The sequence below is a fragment of the Gossypium hirsutum genome, chromosome A11 (assembly GCF_007990345.1).
Source record: "Gossypium hirsutum isolate 1008001.06 chromosome A11, Gossypium_hirsutum_v2.1, whole genome shotgun sequence".
Taxonomy (NCBI): Eukaryota; Viridiplantae; Streptophyta; class Magnoliopsida; order Malvales; family Malvaceae; genus Gossypium; species Gossypium hirsutum.
This window is the reverse complement of record NC_053434.1, coordinates 2,464,852-2,481,795: the sequence shown is the minus strand read 5'-3', so window position 1 is coordinate 2,481,795 and position 16,944 is coordinate 2,464,852. Positions and strand designations below refer to the sequence as shown.

General features: G+C 37.4%; 3 protein-coding genes across 7 annotated transcripts; 1 reads left to right on the top strand and 2 right to left on the bottom strand.

Annotated features, from left to right (window-relative positions):
- The first annotated feature begins 46 nt into the window (after positions 1 to 46).
- On the top strand, positions 47 to 2,896 carry LOC107924205 (serine/arginine-rich splicing factor 11). 4 transcript variants are annotated; one of them, XM_016854544.2, is made up of 4 exons: positions 71 to 327; positions 688 to 783; positions 1,096 to 1,403; positions 1,741 to 2,896. In XM_016854544.2, exons 3-4 carry the CDS (start codon positions 1,126 to 1,128, stop codon positions 2,672 to 2,674), a joined length of 1,212 nt encoding a protein of 403 aa, XP_016710033.1. In that variant the 5' UTR covers positions 71 to 327; positions 688 to 783; positions 1,096 to 1,125; the 3' UTR covers positions 2,675 to 2,896. The 4 variants fall into 4 exon arrangements, with proteins under 4 accessions (XP_016710036.1, XP_040936469.1, XP_016710033.1 ...); XM_016854546.2 differs by having other exon boundaries at positions 88 to 327; positions 1,028 to 1,403; XM_041080535.1 differs by having other exon boundaries at positions 48 to 783.
- A 143-nt stretch (positions 2,897 to 3,039) lies between these two features.
- On the bottom strand, positions 3,040 to 4,993 carry LOC107924206 (bax inhibitor 1). Its single transcript, XM_016854548.2, has 6 exons — positions 4,557 to 4,993; positions 4,213 to 4,356; positions 4,035 to 4,126; positions 3,572 to 3,758; positions 3,326 to 3,481; positions 3,040 to 3,218 (listed from the first exon to the last, which is right to left on the bottom strand). Exons 1-6 carry the CDS (start codon positions 4,665 to 4,667, stop codon positions 3,168 to 3,170), a joined length of 741 nt encoding a protein of 246 aa, XP_016710037.1. The 5' UTR covers positions 4,668 to 4,993; the 3' UTR covers positions 3,040 to 3,167.
- Positions 4,994 to 5,590: 597 nt separating this feature from the next.
- On the bottom strand, positions 5,591 to 10,004 carry LOC107923012 (uncharacterized). Of its 2 annotated transcripts, none has more exons than XM_016853210.2 (15): positions 9,566 to 10,004; positions 9,404 to 9,480; positions 8,522 to 9,187; positions 8,305 to 8,371; positions 8,142 to 8,204; positions 7,960 to 8,023; positions 7,751 to 7,844; positions 7,594 to 7,677; positions 7,429 to 7,518; positions 7,266 to 7,293; positions 6,620 to 7,156; positions 6,486 to 6,547; positions 6,207 to 6,316; positions 6,038 to 6,125; positions 5,591 to 5,956 (listed from the first exon to the last, which is right to left on the bottom strand). In XM_016853210.2, exons 1-15 carry the CDS (start codon positions 9,924 to 9,926, stop codon positions 5,726 to 5,728), a joined length of 2,622 nt encoding a protein of 873 aa, XP_016708699.1. In that variant the 5' UTR covers positions 9,927 to 10,004; the 3' UTR covers positions 5,591 to 5,725. The 2 variants fall into 2 exon arrangements, with proteins under 2 accessions (XP_016708699.1, XP_016708700.1); XM_016853211.2 differs by having other exon boundaries at positions 6,635 to 7,156; positions 9,566 to 10,003.
- Between the last annotated feature and the right edge of the window lie 6,940 nt (positions 10,005 to 16,944).

The following is a 16,944-nucleotide window of genomic DNA, read 5'->3' as shown; positions in this document are numbered from 1 at the left end:
CTTCACCGGTTTATAAAAATAAAAATAAAAATTAAAGCGACAACTAGTCAAGCAGGAGTTTTATTATAATAAATACGCTAAACAACCCCCAACTTTTCGGGAAAAAAAATATGAATCCAATTATTCTTTCTCCGTGAAAGTGGAGAAGTCCAGCGAATCTTAGCTTCTTAATCACGCTACTTTCTTCGTCGTATTTCTCTCGTCGTCGCTACCTCTTCCGTTATTAGATCTTCGAAGCGTGTTTCTCCCTTCATTTTGTTTGTTTCGCCTTTCTTTTTCTTTAAATTTTCAGTTATGTTCTTATGAGCAAATGAAGGGCCCCCAAAAGTAACACTTTTTCTTTTTCGGCTTTTGTTTTGCTTCCTATTTAATGATTGCTGTGGTGTATGTTTTATTGGTATTTTATTTGTTTTATGATTTATTAAGCCCAGCTTTTTTAGGGTTTGATTATAAATGTGAGTTATTTGGTTAGGATTTTGTTAGAAAAGAAAAAATAAACACCAGTTTTAATCTATGTTACTTGGATTCGAGTGTTAAGGTGGAATACTTGAGTATTTTTATATTTTTAAAATTTTATGTATTTGAAAAATGTTTAGAAAATCATATTTTCATACTCATATCAATTAATAATTAAAAAATATATTTTCAATCTAGTTTAATTGATGTTCTTCATGTTTTATTCCCCAGATGGAGAGAGTGCCTGCGTTTACCCAACTGTTAAAGAAAGGAGAACTTATATAGATTAACCATTTGTTACTGCCTTATTGATCAGCTCATATTTAGGTAAGTTTGCTCCCTCCAAGAGTTTAAGTGTATAACTTGAAGAATTGTAGTACATTTGTTAAAGCCTTTTAATATTTATTTTACTTGGGTGATTCACGATTGTGGAGATAATGGAATGTGTATGCCTTTTTAAAAAAAATCATATCTTGTATTAATTCTTGACTATGTGTCGGATACGTTGAGAAAAATTTGAAGTCTGGGTAACATAGTGGAAGACTTAATGAACCATTGAAACCTACTGCAGTAGAACTATGGTAATCATCAGTTACTTGCAATAGTAGGACTAACTCGTCTGAAACTTGGAGAAATCAGCTCTTTAGCACAAAGATAGAAGGCTATGCAATGGAGTCTACCTCTCAGGAAATGAATACGACTAACCAACCCGGTCACAAACCTTCGTTCTCGGCTTTGATCGATGCTATCGCATTGCAAGAACAATGTTTTGAACAGTCGCTAGCTAGTCAACAGCTTTGGGCCAAACAGCTTGCTAATGAACAGGAGGCAAAGATAAAAGCAACTGTTCAGAAAATCACAGTGGATGCTGCTGAAGTTGATGAAATTCTTAAAGGGAAAAACATTCTTACATCAGATGTGAAACCAGAAGGGTTTAACTCCAAAAGGTATGATCCGATGGCTTTAATGTATTAAGCCTTTTTCCTCATCATATAGGAAAGATTTGCTTCATCATCAGTGCATGTTATGGTGATTAGAGTGTCTTTCTGTGCATAGATTTTCTGTCTTTTTAACATACAAGCTGGAATGTATTGATGTCTCTGTTTTCGGTATCTTTAGCTCTATGGTGAAACTGATGATTCTGATGTTGAATTTCACTCAACAAACTTGCTGCTGTCTATTTCATACATGCTAACAATGTTTAGAGATGTGTTTCTGTTTCTTATTCATCAATATGTGCACCTTTTTTGGTTCATCGAGTGTTTTTATCTTGTCTACGGGCAGTGAGGAAGGGGAGCGTCAATCACAGCCTCCATGTGGGCAATTTTCAACATCGAGATCCCGATCTACCTCTCTCGTCCGGTATCCAGAACCAGATGTTTACGAGGAAAATAGAAAGTATTCCCCAAGAGATCATGTCAGCAAGAGGGATCTTGGCTATTTCAACTCTGACATCCGATATAATCGTTACAAGGACCAACAGAGACCAAATTCCCAGAGTTTCAAATACCAACCAGGTGATAGTAGAGGCAGAGCTTATCGTAGGGCATCGAGAAGTCCTGAGGCTGACACTAACCCTCACTATGGAAGGTCTATTGATAGCAGAAAGCATAGAGAAAGAAGAGGTGCATCACCCTTGGAAAGAAGCTGGAAAAGGGAAAGATCTCCATCAAAATCAACGTCTCAGAGATATTGCCATGAGGATTCTAGTTTCGGAAGGTCGGGGAGTTTCAGATACCAGTCGGGTGATGATACTGGCAGAAACTATCATACAGTGTACCAAAGACCCACTGATGTCGATATCCCCCACGATAGTAGGTTTATTGATAGCAGAAAACATAGAGAAAGGAGTGGTTCATCGCATATGGAAAGAAACTGGAAAATGAAAAGGAGATCTCCATCTAAACCTAAGCATCAGAGTTATTTCGACAAGGACTCCCATAGTTTCAGATGCCAGCCGGGTGACAGTAGAACCAAAAGTTATGACAGTAACCCTCACCATGGAAGGTCTATTGATAGCAAAAAGCATAGAGAAAAGAGAGGTGCATCACCCTTGGAGATTGGTAGGAGTCACAAGAGTAGACATCTTTCAGCGGAAGACCGAAAAGATGGTTACAGAGACAACGGTGATGAGAAGATTAGTGAGCCTACAGGTGGCAGGAGTGGATGTCAGAGTAAGCCAACCGTGGGTGAAACTTGGGAGAAAACACTATATTAGGTACGAGGAAGATCAAGAGGCATATATGTGCTAGCTTATGTCGTTTTAAAGCAACTTTTCGTCCCTAGTAGAACATTGTTTAGTCTTCCTGTTGGGTTATGTTTCTTTGGTAGTACTCAGTAATGTGGTACTTACTAAAAACATTTTCTTATTTTGGTTTTATGTACTATTCGGTCAATGGATTAACATTGGAGCAATAGAAAAACAAACCCTTTTGAGCCACCATGGGTTCCCAGCAACGAGTTCTATTGAAGAAATTGGTGCAACTGTGCCTCATAGAATGGAACTGAATGTTGGTAGATGTGTGTGGTGGGCAAAACCCATCATATATGCAAACGGCGAACGACGTTAACATATGGCAAAAGTTGAAATAAAATAACATGGTTATTAACTTATTATATTAACATGATGCTTTAGTACAAAAAGCAACAAACTTTCATGTCTCCAAGGCAAGGTTAGATGGGAAAAAGTTCCTCAGCTAATGCTTTGTGATTTAGTCTCTCCTTTTCTTCTTTTTCTCGCTCTTCTCAGCTGAATTTTTCAACTGAAAACACAAGAATGTTCAGTGTTAGTTCGCGTATACCAAAATGAAAAATTAATATAAAGTCAGCCATTAAAGATAGCTTTATCAGGTATTCCAGCTTGACTCACCATAATTATCAGAATGCGGACAAATACAGCAACAAAATCAGTGAAAAGAGTCAGGGCATGCTTCACGTAGTCCAGGTCACCCAAGTGTGCTTTCTCGATTATGTCCTGCGTGTCAACTATCATATATCCCACAAACACCAAAAGCCCCAAGTAGATCTGTGAGGACAATCAAAGGCAAAGAGGGAAGGTCAATAGCAGCTTTTCAAGTACAACGAGACAGAAAGTTTCTGGCTAATATTTGCTTGCCTCAGTCATAAAGAGGGCTGTGGAACCACCAAAGATGGAGGAAGCAAAATGCAACCAGAGAAGCACGGACACACCAGATGAGAGCAAGCCACCAAGGTAAAGGTACTCTCGTCGCCTTGCTAACATAGCAGCTCCTGAAAAACATGCAAAGGCCAATGCTGTTCCCACAAATGAAGCTACCAATACACTGTCATTGTGGATAAATACACCATTAGTACAAGCCATTTTTTTAGTATTATTATTAATCATTTGCAAAGGAAGAAAAGACAAACAAAGTCACCCACCCAAATGAGATTCACAGGTCCAGATAATAGTAATAGTAAAATAGAAATTAAGCATAGTATTATCTTCCAAATGTAACACAAATTAATATGATTCTTGAAACAAAATCCAAGGATTTTCACCGCATGGGTGTATCATTAATATCACAAAATTACCAATTTAGCTTTTATAGGAAATATACCTGGGGTCGATTTGAATAGCCAAGTCAATTAGAGGACCGATTGAAGCTCCTTCAAACACTGCCGATGCCATTAGAAGAGAAACTCTCTTTTGCTGCAAAATTAATAAAACCAAAGCAAAAGATGAGTACATGCAAAAAGAAATATCATCATCTTATACAAATGAAGAAAGATTATTACCTTTTCACAAGGAGGGGTGGAAAGGAGCCAAATAATGGTTCCTAAGCATGCAAATGTGGTGAGGTAACCCCCAATGTTCCAAAGAATATGGAGATAAGCTCCAACAGCAGAGGCAATCAGTGCATAACATAAGGTCAAATAAACCTGCAAATTAGAAACGCTATGCTCAGATAATCGAGATCATTTTTCTTATAAGCAGAAAAATAATTAAATAGATGGATAAAATCATAACAAGCATTTATAATCACATAAAAGATGAGAACTGCAATACGTTTTAACTCTCAGAAGAAGCCAAGAAAGATTCAATCCAACGTTCAAAATCTTAAGTAGCAAATTAGATTTACCTGCTTGAGATGAGCTTGAACGATGGGAGAGATCTGACGGAAATTCTTGAGAGTATCGTAACTCCAGTTGTTCCTCGATTGGGAATCGAAGAAGGAAGTGAAGGCATCCATTTGTTTGCTGAGAAATAGCAAGAAAATTCACAGAGAAAACCAATGAAAAACTGTCGGAGTTCTTTCTTGTTTTGGTTATTTTAGTTACGAGGTGGAATGGTATTTATCGATAGAGAAGGATGCCTTGATTTCACGAATTTTTATTTTTACAGGGATTAAGTTGCTTAAAGCAATTTTAAAATATTGAGTTATTGTAATTTTTTATCCTGAATTTAATAATTAAGTTCATCTGAATGCTTGTATTTTTTTCATTTTTATATATAAATTTGACAAATAAACTCATTTTAGTCTTGAATTTAAAATATAAAATTATAAAAATATATCACATGTATTTTCATGACAACTTGAACATATTAAAATTATTAAATTTTGCTAAAATCTAAATTTAAGCATTAAAATAAGTCTAATTCCCAATTGAATATTGAATTCAATAATTTAAATTTATATTAACCTAAATATTTTAAGACCAGGTACCAGATAATTTCTCAACATTAAAAAGAATGATTAAATACGGCAAATATTGGAAATTTGCACTTATCCAATATTTGAGAAACCGACGAAAGGAAAAAGCGCAAGTGCTCTGGAAAATTCGAGGTGTCATGGGTTGAAAACCAAAAGCATCAATCTTCGTTTCGGCTGCCGATGCGTCACGTAGACCAATAGAATATCGCCATGTCAACACACTACTTCCATTGCCAACATCATAATTTTTTATTCTCTCAGGGAATATAAAGGATATATTGCTAACAGCCTTCTAGAACTCAAAATATCATTCCAGAAACTTAGAGGGTTTAACTTGAAAGTAAATTTCTTGAGAATTTAAATTCTCAAGTTTAATTTTAACTCAAAAGAATAGGTTTTAAAGCATATAAGATGTTTTCCTCTTAGTCCCTGATAAACCATAGACCCTTGCATCACCAAAATGGTAATAATAAATCTTACATTTAGCTATTAGATTAGGAGCATTTTTTTATACAACTTGAACATGTAAGAGGAAAGTCCATGCATTTAGAGCATTTAAGAAGTGCAGAAAAGATTTCAAACCTTCAAAAATGGAGTTACAGAGTTAGTGTCCTTTGCTTTTCCAGATTTTCATGTATTGAAGCCAAAAATTCATGCTTAAGAGCATCCTCTGCTGTAATCCTTAATCTTGGGTTCACTGTTAAGCACTTGTCCACAAGATCGTAAAGCGAGCTCGGTATCTCCGTAAGGAAGTCTCGTCTCTTCGTATTAATTCGGCACCACTGCCGTAGGTTCATAGATGTTAAAGACTGCTTACCATAGAGCTCCTATAACAAAAGTATTAGCAATTTACTTTTAAATAAGTTATAGTTGCAGATCATGCATTATTATACTTGCATTTATTATACCTCAGGAAATGAGGATTCACGATTATGTAACTTGGCAACTTCCCAAAGGTCTTCACTGCCTCTCAGCTTTGCAATATCATTTATATTCCTGAAAGTGCCAAAAGATGTCGGGAACATAAGCCATCAAACAAGAAACTGGATCGAGCGGTTTCGGTTAAAGAAATCTTACTGTTCGGGATCACTAATAAAGGGTGATTTCCCTATCATTAGGTAGAGTAGAGTGACCCCAGCAGACCAAATATCAATTTTTGGACCTTGATGTTGAGATCTGAATAAGACCTGAAGAAAATAACAATACCAATTATCAAGGAAATCTGGCATAGACTGTTAATATTTTTCTTTTGGACATGTTGTTTTGGTTATCTAATGAATTCAACGCATAAGAGCACCAGGTATTTTCTTTTTTTATTGAAAATCAAAATATGAATTGAAGTTTATCGGTCATTACCTCTGGAGCTCGGAAGCCTTTTGTTCCAGCACAAGGACCTTTTGTCTTATGCTTCCCATCCCCTGCAAGTGAATAAAATTTGATGAGTTTTACTAAGGAAAATGATTCTTTCAAACCAAAGTTCCAAAATTTACCCAAAAGATGCTTGCCTTTGTTCTTGGCAAAGTCAACCCCCGATAAAGCTAAGCTAGTTGAGCTCAAAGGCATTGGAGTAGGATGAAGAACCTGTCTATCCCATTTTCCTGGAGAAGCAGCAACTCGCTTTCTCATGTGAGCAGAAACATGTGACACTCCAGGTTTTGGACTCTGTATTGCTTCCTGTGCCAGACTGATGAGCTCTTTCCTGCCTTGGCATGGCAAAGGCTCTCTGAGCCTTTCTGCTGAGGGAGTCCTTGCACTTAAATCCTTTGTTGAGGTAATGCCTGAACCATCTACACCCTGACTATTTATTTTATTCCAACTACTCAAGTCATTATGAGGAGCCTTCCTTTGAATTGTTGTCTTCCTCATGTTCTTAGTCTCTAAAGTTAACATGGAGCCTTTGGTTGCCTCTATATTGATTCCCTCTCTTGATTTGATATTTAAAAACTTGCTGCTATTTGTCAGATGAATGGCTTTGGCAGGAACGATATTATGATGAAACGTTACATCATATCCCGACTTGGATTTGTCTGTGAAATGCATAATGCCACATCAATCATAAATAGATGGTCCTCTTCATTGCCTACAGTAAAAAGTACTAGGATTCTTAATTTCAAGCTCCAGAAAAAAGGAACTAACCCATACTCCTGTACTTTTGATGCATTTCCTGTCAAAACAAGAGAAGAAACAAAACTAATAGTCCTCAAATTAGAGCACAAAAATATTGCCACCGGGGGCGGGGGGGGGGGATATATAAACGGCCAACCACAGGATCATGTAAGGTTGGCACTTAGCTACTTACCATGCCAAGATTGAAATCAATAAGATAACCTTTGTTGGTCTTACGAGAGAAAAGAAAGTTTCCTGGTTTAACATCTCTATGAACTATTCCCTGCATGCGTATAAAGAGTTATTAAGAACTTGTAATTTTGTAGAATAGATGCATCGCATCCAGAAAATCACATACCTGCTTATGAAGATTTGCAAGAGCTTTGAACAAGCAAAAAGCATACCACTTTAACTGAAAAACATCTATTTCTCTTTTCAACACCTGCTCAATGAAACAAACACACCATCAAGCAGAAGAACAAACAAAATATGGCTTCCAAAATTCTAATAATTACCTCAGGCCTATCATGCTCAACATACTGCAGAACAAAGCAATCAGAATTCTCACTCTTAATGCATCCTTCATATCGAATTATAAAGTTCTTTCCCCTGGCATTGACAAAAAGAAAATATGAAAGATTGGTGGAGGGAAGAAGAGCTTAATATAAACTGCTTTGCTTTTGTAAACAAACAGGTTTTCTTTAAAGTGAAACAAACTTCTTACCCAAAACGCTCCAGCATTTTCTGCTCATTGTTAACGTAGTTCTTATGAGCATTGGCATGAGGACCTGCGATGAGATAAACAAATAATATAACAACAGGGGAATGACCCATACATGTAACCCAATAAGAGTCCTCATTGCAGCACAGCAATGCAACTGCATGTTATATCAATTTTCCTCTTACATTTAATGGCAACTAAAGCCCCGTCATTCTTCCTTCGAGCCCTGTACACAGTGCCATAACCACCTGCCAATTAAAGTTTCACCTTAGCAAATTAATAAATCATCTTAGTTATAAGCAGAACTATGATGTGAAATGCAAGCAAGAAAAATTGAAGCTATGGTACCTGAACCTTCTTCCTCTTCTACATTATAAGATTCAAAGTCAGGTAATACTTTCGGCTTTGCCTGGTCCTAAAGCAAGCATACATCGATATTTATATTACAATTAAAATAAAGCACAGCAGCCAACTCAGGCTTATTAAATAGACTCCACTTACAAAAATGGAAGTAATAGAACATTATACAAGAGATAGCAAGCTACAAATGCTGAGGTGAGCTTACCTGAAGAGAAATAGAGGTAGAGTTTGCCCTTCTTTCATTAACATATATATCCTTATGGTTCTGAGTTGATTTCTGCGCAGTGCGAGCTGACAAATTATCTTTTACACGATACCTCTTTCTTTTGTAAGTACTGACAACATTGGTATCCCCTAAAGACTTGTTGGGGGTTTGCAATACTGGAGGCATAACACTAGATGCTGCTGGTACGATTTCGAGTTCTTCACCTGGAGATGGCATCTTATGATTGAAGTTACCCTCATCAAGGCTTTTCAAATCCCGTTCAGGTGGTTTATCAGAAAGACTAATGTTAAATGGAGGAGACAGATCTTTCACTCCTTGTCTTCTTACTAAATCAAGTTTCTCCTCTTTCTTATTGTCCTCCACATCCACTTCATTGTCTACTGTTCTAAAACTTCTTTTGGTAAAATCCACATAAAATTTTCCACCCAACGCCACTCCTATATTGCTCGTCTCAGCACACTCGGGAAAGTTTATACCATTGAGGATAACAGCTTTGGTTTCTACTTCAGGTTTACTACCAACCAATTCTTTGCTGACATTTCCCAACATATAGTCTTCCACATTTACCTTGCTTTCTACATTTTCAATGCCCTCTTCTCTAGCACTACTCATTCTGCTCATATCATCAGTTAAATGGTACTGCACCTGAATTTTTTTTCATCAATTAGCGTTTGGAGACTATAACACTGAAATGAATAAATTACTAAAGATAGATTTGCTTGATGGCATTTCCAACTCGAAGATCTAAAATTATCATCAAAAACTAAAAGTATAGTCAAATCAATCTAAAAACTACTACAAATTCGCAATGTCAAGGAGTTAATTGGCAGATCTATTGTGTAAAATAAGCTCAAAAAATACCTTCGTACAATAATTTCGAATTCTCTTCAACGAAGGAATCAACTCCCTTTCGTTCTCATCCTCAGAAAAATCAGAAGCTGAAAATTTAACTTAAAGGTCAACCAAAAAAAAACATGAAATTAAACAAAAAAAAGTGAAAAAATGGCTCGTTTTGGAAATTACCATATCGATCCCTCTTGCAAAGCCATATCTTCGGGAAATTGCGGAACGGAACCGGCAGCGAAGTGAAAGCATCGGCGACAGTGAAATTTCGAGCTATATAAGCGGCGAAAAAAGAAAGGCCAATTGAAGAGATAGCGACGCGATGCTTGTCGTCTGAGAGAGTGATGGGAGAATTCGGGATGGAACAGAGCGAGAATATGATATCGGGGCTAGCCGGAAACAGTGTGCATTGGGAAGCGAGGTCCGAGATAGGGGCGGGCTTGCCGATGAAGATTATAAGAGAAAAAACATGCCAGGCCTTTTGAGACTCGGTGGCTGAGAGTTTTAGTGACTCAGTGAGTTGATCCAAGTTACTTTTCATTTCGATTATGGATGTGGGGAGAGGAGTAATGTTGAGGTTTGAAAAATGGAGGTAATTTACTAATTTGCTGGAATTTTGAGACGATAGTGAAAAGGGCGGGAGTCAGGCACGTGATCTGGATTTTTAAGATTTAACTTGTGCGAGTTTTCCTGCTATTGTTTTAGTAATGGTTAAACTTTGATATTAGTCCCTGTACTTTATAAAAGTTATGAATTTAATCCTTATACTTTAATTTGGTCATTTTTAGTCCTTTTACTTTTCAATTTTTAAAATTTCAGCCTTCAACCGAATAATAACTGTTAAGTTTATTAGGTTAAATTCCGCTATTTTCAAAATCTAATGCTACAAGCATATTATTATATGTGTAATAACATGTCAACTTATCATAAGTATTAAAAGTAAAGATTAGAGCCAAAACTCAACTAAATACATGGTTTTGTCCATGACTTTCATAGTTATCATGCCTCTGGGAAAACTAGTAGCATAGTTAAGGGTGAGTTAAAAGTACTATAAAAACCCCAATATTAGTAGCCAAATTACGTTTTCACCATTTATTCAAAAATGGATAAATTAGATATTTTATGTTAGATTAAAGAGCAAATCGGTTATTTTTGTTAAAAGCTACACGTGGCATGTTATGTGCACCTCATGCTGAGGTATAGGGGCCAGTTTTTAAGGGTAAAAGTGGATGAATTTTTTTCACAAAATAACTATTTACTTTTTAATCTAATGTATTCTAGTTTACTCATTTCTTGAGTATATGGAATAAATTTAAATATGAAACTTCTAATACAATAGCATCATTGATTGTTTTATATGTGAAACCTTTTGCCTGTGGGAAAATAAAGGCCCCGGGCCGAAACAAGGATCGACTATCCTCTTACTGGAACGGATGGGAGTGGGACAGCCAAAATTGGGTATCCATTGATGTTGCTTTTCTGGCTTGTTGCTCATTGGTAATGCGTGTTGCAGGTCAATTAGGTGATACTTCCCATCAACATTTCACTTATGGACCTATGGTCGTAAACGGCCTATATTCATTTATAACGACCGCAGTCGCAAAGTTCTCTTAGAGGGGATTCTCGTGCTTTGGCAACAGTGACTCCATAAATCCACGGCACTGGATCAGTTGGCATTGCTCTTAGCCCTCCGTGAAAGACTGGGATGCGGTTTTCATAATGCTAATGGCCTGAGCTCTTATTCGCAGCACTTCTCTTGAAGGTAATCTGATACCAATTTTATTGCAACAATCATACAAGAAGATGACCACTGGATACTACAATTTTTAGGTTTCTCTAAAATTAAAGCTAGAAATTATATCCCAAGACTCGCATTCGAAATATAAAATACTTTTAATACAATTATGACATGAATACACACATATCCCCATGATATCTCTCTCAGAACTTTTCATTAGGAACCGTGACAAAGATATTCACTGTGTATGCACCCTGCTCCTCCTCTAGTAAAGGAATTACGACGACAACACCACCCAAAATCGATCGAAACCAATGGGAAAAGTGAACGGGTTTATTTCCTAGTCGAAAACTAACATCGTTTGTCCCTAAATCATCCCAATTTGTACTCCATTTTAGCCTTCAGCTTCGGCTTCAACATCTCATGTTTTCAGCAGCTTTCTACCTTGATGACTCAAACGATTCATTCACAAACAAACAAAACTCAGCACCCATTTCACTTCCAAGGCCGTTCTCCGCATCCTCAACACAAGCTAATGTTGTTCCAATAGGGTCGGAAGCGTGTAAATTATTGTACTAAAAAATCACACAAAGTTCAATTCCCAGGGAAGAGAGGTGGATCACAAGGATCTCTTAAATACCAAATCTTTCCTTAGTCAGAATATCCCTTCTATAGTAATTTAATAGCACAATTAAATACTATTATTATACCCTCAAATATTGAAAGAAAAATAGGACAAGAAAGAACACAAGAGTTTTAACGAGGTTCGGTAAATTATACCTACGTCTTTGGGCACTAACACTAGATGATAACTTTACTATCTCCAAAATATTACAAACAAATAGAATTCCTTAAGAATTCTCAAATGGGAGAAGAGAGAAAACTAAGAGAGAAAGATTGGTTGGGATAGTTGAAATGAAAAATGATTAGGCCTATTTATAGTTGAGGTTCAGGGACCAACTTGCAAATGGCCTAAAAAATTAGGGACCAAAATTGCAATTATCCCTTTCAACTTTAAACAACTTGCCTATCACTTTTTCTTTCGGTGCCAATTGCACCTCCCATTTTTTGACTTTTCAACACCCCCTTAATTGACTTTTCAATAATCTCCACCTTGAAGATTTGATTAGGATAATCACATCTTCACACACTTCCTTCAACTCCCCATATTCGATAAAGCTATCTTTTGTAGTGCCTCCAAATGCGCTCTCGAGCGCCATACACCTGAAGGTTCTCAAATTCTTAGGATGTTAATCAAGTTCAAACAATGATTAAACTTGATTGTTGTTACCACCTTGGTCATCATATTTGCGGGATTATCTGCTGTCGGAATCTTCTGAAGTAGAATTTTTCCTTTTTCAAAGACTTCCCGCACAAAGTGATATCTTACGTCGATATGCTTGGTTCTTGAATGATAGACTTGATTTTTCGCTAAATGAATAGCGCTCTGACTGTCACAAAAAAAACTAATATGACTTTGAACAACTCTCAAGTCTTTCAACAATCCATTAAGCCAAATAGCCTCCTTAACAGCTTCTGTAACTGCCATATATTCTGCCTCTGTAGTAGACACAGCTACTGTAGACTGTAAGGTAGACTTCCAACTCACTGGGGCTTTAGCAAGAGTAAATAGATACCCCGTAGTTGAACGACGTTTATCTAAATCACTAGCAAAGTCGGAATCAACATATCCAACTACAAACTGACCAAATGTTTCATCCTTCTCAAAAACTAAACCAATGTCTACGATTTTTCGAAGATACCGTAGAATCCATTTCACAGCTTGCCAATGTCCTTTTCCAGGATCATGCATATACCTGCTCACAAATCCAACAGCTTGTAAAATGTCACGCCGCGTACACACCATTGCATACATCAAACTCCCAACTGCATTAGTATATGGAACTTTTGCCATATATTCTCTTTCTTCTTCAGTTTTCGGAGATAATTGAGCACTAAGTTTCAAATGAGAAGCAAGTGGGGTACTTACATGTTTTGTGTTTTCATTTACACCAAAACATTGTAATACCTTTTTCAGATATTGCTTCTGATTCAAACAAAGCTTGCCTCTCTGTCTATCTCTACTTATCTCCATGCCGAGAATCTTCTTGGCCTCACCTAGATCTTTCATCTCGAACTCTTGATTCAACTGAGCCTTCAACTTATCTATCTCTTTTTGGCTCTTCGAAGCGATTAACATATCATCAACATACAAGAGTAGATAAATGAAAGATCCGTCATGCAGCTTCTGCAAATACACACAATTGTCATATTTGCTTCTTGTGTACTTCTGCCTTCTCATAAAGTTATCAAATCGCTTGTACCACTGCCTCAGGGATTGCTTCAATCCATATAGCGATTTGTTCAGCTTACAAACCCAATTTCTACCACCAACATCTGTGTATCCTTCGGGCTGAGTCATATAGATCTCCTCTTCTAACTCACCATGCAAGAAAGCTGTCTTAACATCAAGTTGAGCTAGCTCCAAATTTAACTGTGCTACCAAGGCCAACAAAATTCTGATGGAGGAATGCTTCACAACAGGGGAAAATACATCATTGTAGTCAATTCCCTCATTCTGAGTGTAGCCTTTAGCTACCAATCTTGCCTTGTAGCGAACATTTTTCTTGCTAGGAGATCCATCTTTCTTTGCGAATACCCACTTGCATCCGATTGCCCTTTTACCTTTCGGTAATTGCGCCAACTCCCAAGTATTATTCATCCGGAGAGACTGCATTTCTTCATCCATAGCGCTTTTCCATTTATCACTTTCTAAGCTTTGCATTGTTTCTTGATAAGTGATAGGAATATCATCAATAACGGGAATGGCGTAGGCCACCATATCAGTAAATAGAGCATGTTTACGAATTTCTCTCTGTGGCATTGCAACTGCAACTGGTTCTGGTGTACTTAACGGTTCTTGGGTGAGAGCCTCTTCAACCTCTAATTCCTCCATTGTGGCTGAAGATTAGACTTATTAACTGGGCAAATCCCCATTTGCTCAAACTCCACCTGTTTTGGAGTACACTCCACCTGCTGTGGAGTATCGCTTGTCTGAATATCTTCATCTGCCACCTTTTTCAATGTGGTAGATTCATCAAAGGTAACATCTCTGCTACGGATCATTTTCTTTGTGTCTAAGCACCAAAAACGAAATCCCTTCACTCCAGAAGTGATTCCCATAAAGAGAGCTTTATTTGCCCTTGAATCTAACTTTGACTCATTCACATGGTAATATGCAGTGGATCCAAACACATGTAAGGAATCATAATCTATAGCCAGTTTTCCAGACCATACCTCCATAGGAGTTTTTCTTTTTAATGTAGATGATGGCAAACGATTAACAAGATGGCCAACGTATGTCACAGCCTCAGCTCAAAATTGCTTGCCTAACCCAGCATTGGACAACATACATCGAACTTTCTCCAGTAATGTTCGATTCATACGCTCTGCCACTCCATTCTGCTGTGGTGTATCTCTAACTGTGAAGTGTCGAACAATACCATACTCTGGGCACACATCGAAGAACGGATCACTTTTATATTCCCCTCCATTGTCCGTCCTAAGCCGCTTGATTTTCTTGCCAGTCTGGTTTTCGATCATAGTTTTCTATTTAAGAAAAACTCTAAGCACTTCATCCTTAGTTCTCATGGTATACACCCAAACTCTTCTGGAAAAATCATCAACAAAAGTAACAAAGTAGTGTTTTCCTCCCAATGAAGGTGTTTTGGAAGGCCCCTACACATCTGAGTGAACATATTCCAAAATACCTTTTGTATTATGGATAGCAGTGCTGAATTTCACTCTCTTTTGCTTTCTCAGAACACAATGCTCGCAAAATTTTAATTTGCAAGCCTTTGCACCTTTCAACAATCCTTATTTTGCCAGAATTTGTAAGGATTTTTCACTAGCATGTCTCAACTTCATATGCCATAACTGCATTGAGTCCAATTCTTTGTTACCGGAAGCTGCAGCGACTGCTCCAATACCTGTACTACCTTGGTAGTAATACAAGTTATTTTTCCTGATGCCATTCAATATCACAAGTGCGCCAGATGTCACTTTCAAAACCCCATATCTCATAGTAACAACTGAACCATTGGATTCCAAGGCTCCCAATGAGATGAGATTTTTCTTCAAACTGGGCACGTACCGAACATCAGTCAGAACTCTAGTTGATCCATCTTGATTCTTTAATTGGATTGAACCTATCCCAACAGTTTTACAGGCATTGTCATTGCCAATATAAACAACTCCTCCATTTAGCTCAACTAAATCAGAGAACCACTCCCGGTTAGGGGACATATGATAGGTACAACCCGAATCCAATATCCACTCATCTGAATGGAACGACGATGATGATGCAACCAGTGATAGTTCAGAGTCACTGGTATCAGGCTTTACAACACAAGCATCTACAGCAGCTTTTCCCTTATTCTTCAGCTTTGGACAATTTTTCTTCCAATGGCCTTTCTCATGACAAAAGGCACATTCATCTTTCCCAAGTCTGGACTTTGACTTTGATCTCCTCTTCTGAGTTTTTCTTCCGAGTGTATGAACGACCTCGGACTACTAAAGCTTCTGTATCTCTGATTGAGTTTTTCTGTTTGTCATTCTTTCTCTGTTCATAACTGTATAAGGCCGCACAGACTTTGCTCAGAGATATATCACTCCTGCCATGAAGTAGAGTAGTTTCTAGGAACTCAAACTCCTCAGGAAGTGACCCCAACAGCATCAAAGCCAAATCTTCATATTTGAATGTCTCATCCATATTTAGCAAATCAGTGACTAACTGATTAAATTTGGTGATGTGATCATTCATTGTGGTACTTGGGACGTAAGTGAAGTGAAACAGTCTTTTCTTCAAGTGGAGCTTATTTTGACTGTTTTTCTTCAAGTGCCACCCACAACTTATTTGCAGAAGTCTCCTTTGAAAAAGCATACCTCTGCTCTTAAGAAAGGCATGATCGAATTGTGCCACATGCCAACCGATTGATCGCCTTCCAATCTTTCTCCTGTACATCATCTGGTTTCTCTTCATCAATGGCAATGTCTAGACCCTGCTGAAAAAGGGCATCTAGAACCTTACTTTACCACATACCAAGATGGCTCGTGCCATCAAAGATCTCCACGACCAATCTTGCATTTACAATTGTCGGTCTTGTCCACATGGACGATGTTGAAGCTCCTACACCGACCGTTTTCTCCATAATCTTTCAATATACCTAAGGAAATCTTTTCTGATATGGAAGATCAGTTTAAACTGCAACCACAGAGCATACTATGATTAACCTTCGGCTCTGATACCACTTGTTGTTCCAATAGGGTCGGAAGCGTGTAAATTATTATACTAAAAAATCACACAAAGTTCAATTCTCAGGGAAGAGAGGTGGATCACAAGGATCTCTTAAATACCAAGTCTTTCCTTAGTCAGAATATCCCTTCTATAGTAATTCAATAGCACAATTAAATACTACTATTATACCCTCAAATATTGAAAGAAAAGTAGGACAAGAAAGAACACAAGAGTTTTAACGAGGTTCGGTAAATTATACCTACGTCCTGGGGCACTAACACTAGATGATAACTTTACTATCTCCAAAATATTACAAACAAATAGAATTCCTTAAGAATTCTCAAATGGGAGAAGAGAGAAAACTAAGAGAGAAAGATTGGTTGGGATAGTTGAAATGAAAAATGATTAGGCCTATTTATAGTTGAGGTTCAGGGACCAACTTGCAAATGGCCTAAAAAATTAGGGACCAAAATTACAATTATCCCTTTCAACTTTAAACAACTTGCCTATCACTTTTTCTTTCGG

Bases quoted from the DNA above. Each gene is read 5' to 3' on its own strand.
- LOC107923012 (XM_016853210.2), bottom strand. From the start codon at position 9,926: ATGAAAAGTAACTTGGATCAACTCACTGAGTCACTAAAACTCTCAGCC. The intron at 8,372-8,521 runs GTAAGCTCACCT...TGCTTGCTTTAG, and splicing joins CTACCTCTATTTCTCTTCAG to GACCAGGCAAAGCCGAAAGT. The intron at 7,294-7,428 runs GTAAGTAGCTAA...TTGTTTTGACAG, and splicing joins TTGATTTCAATCTTGGCATG to GAAATGCATCAAAAGTACAG.
- LOC107924205 (XM_016854547.2), top strand. From the start codon at position 1,126: ATGGAGTCTACCTCTCAGGAAATGAATACGACTAACCAACCCGGTCAC. The intron at 1,404-1,740 runs GTATGATCCGAT...GTCTACGGGCAG, and splicing joins GAAGGGTTTAACTCCAAAAG to TGAGGAAGGGGAGCGTCAAT.
- LOC107924206 (XM_016854548.2), bottom strand. From the start codon at position 4,667: ATGGATGCCTTCACTTCCTTCTTCGATTCCCAATCGAGGAACAACTGG. The intron at 4,127-4,212 runs GTAATAATCTTT...TTAATTTTGCAG, and splicing joins CCACCCCTCCTTGTGAAAAG to CAAAAGAGAGTTTCTCTTCT. The intron at 3,482-3,571 runs GCAAGCAAATAT...TTGTCCTCACAG, and splicing joins CAGCCCTCTTTATGACTGAG to ATCTACTTGGGGCTTTTGGT.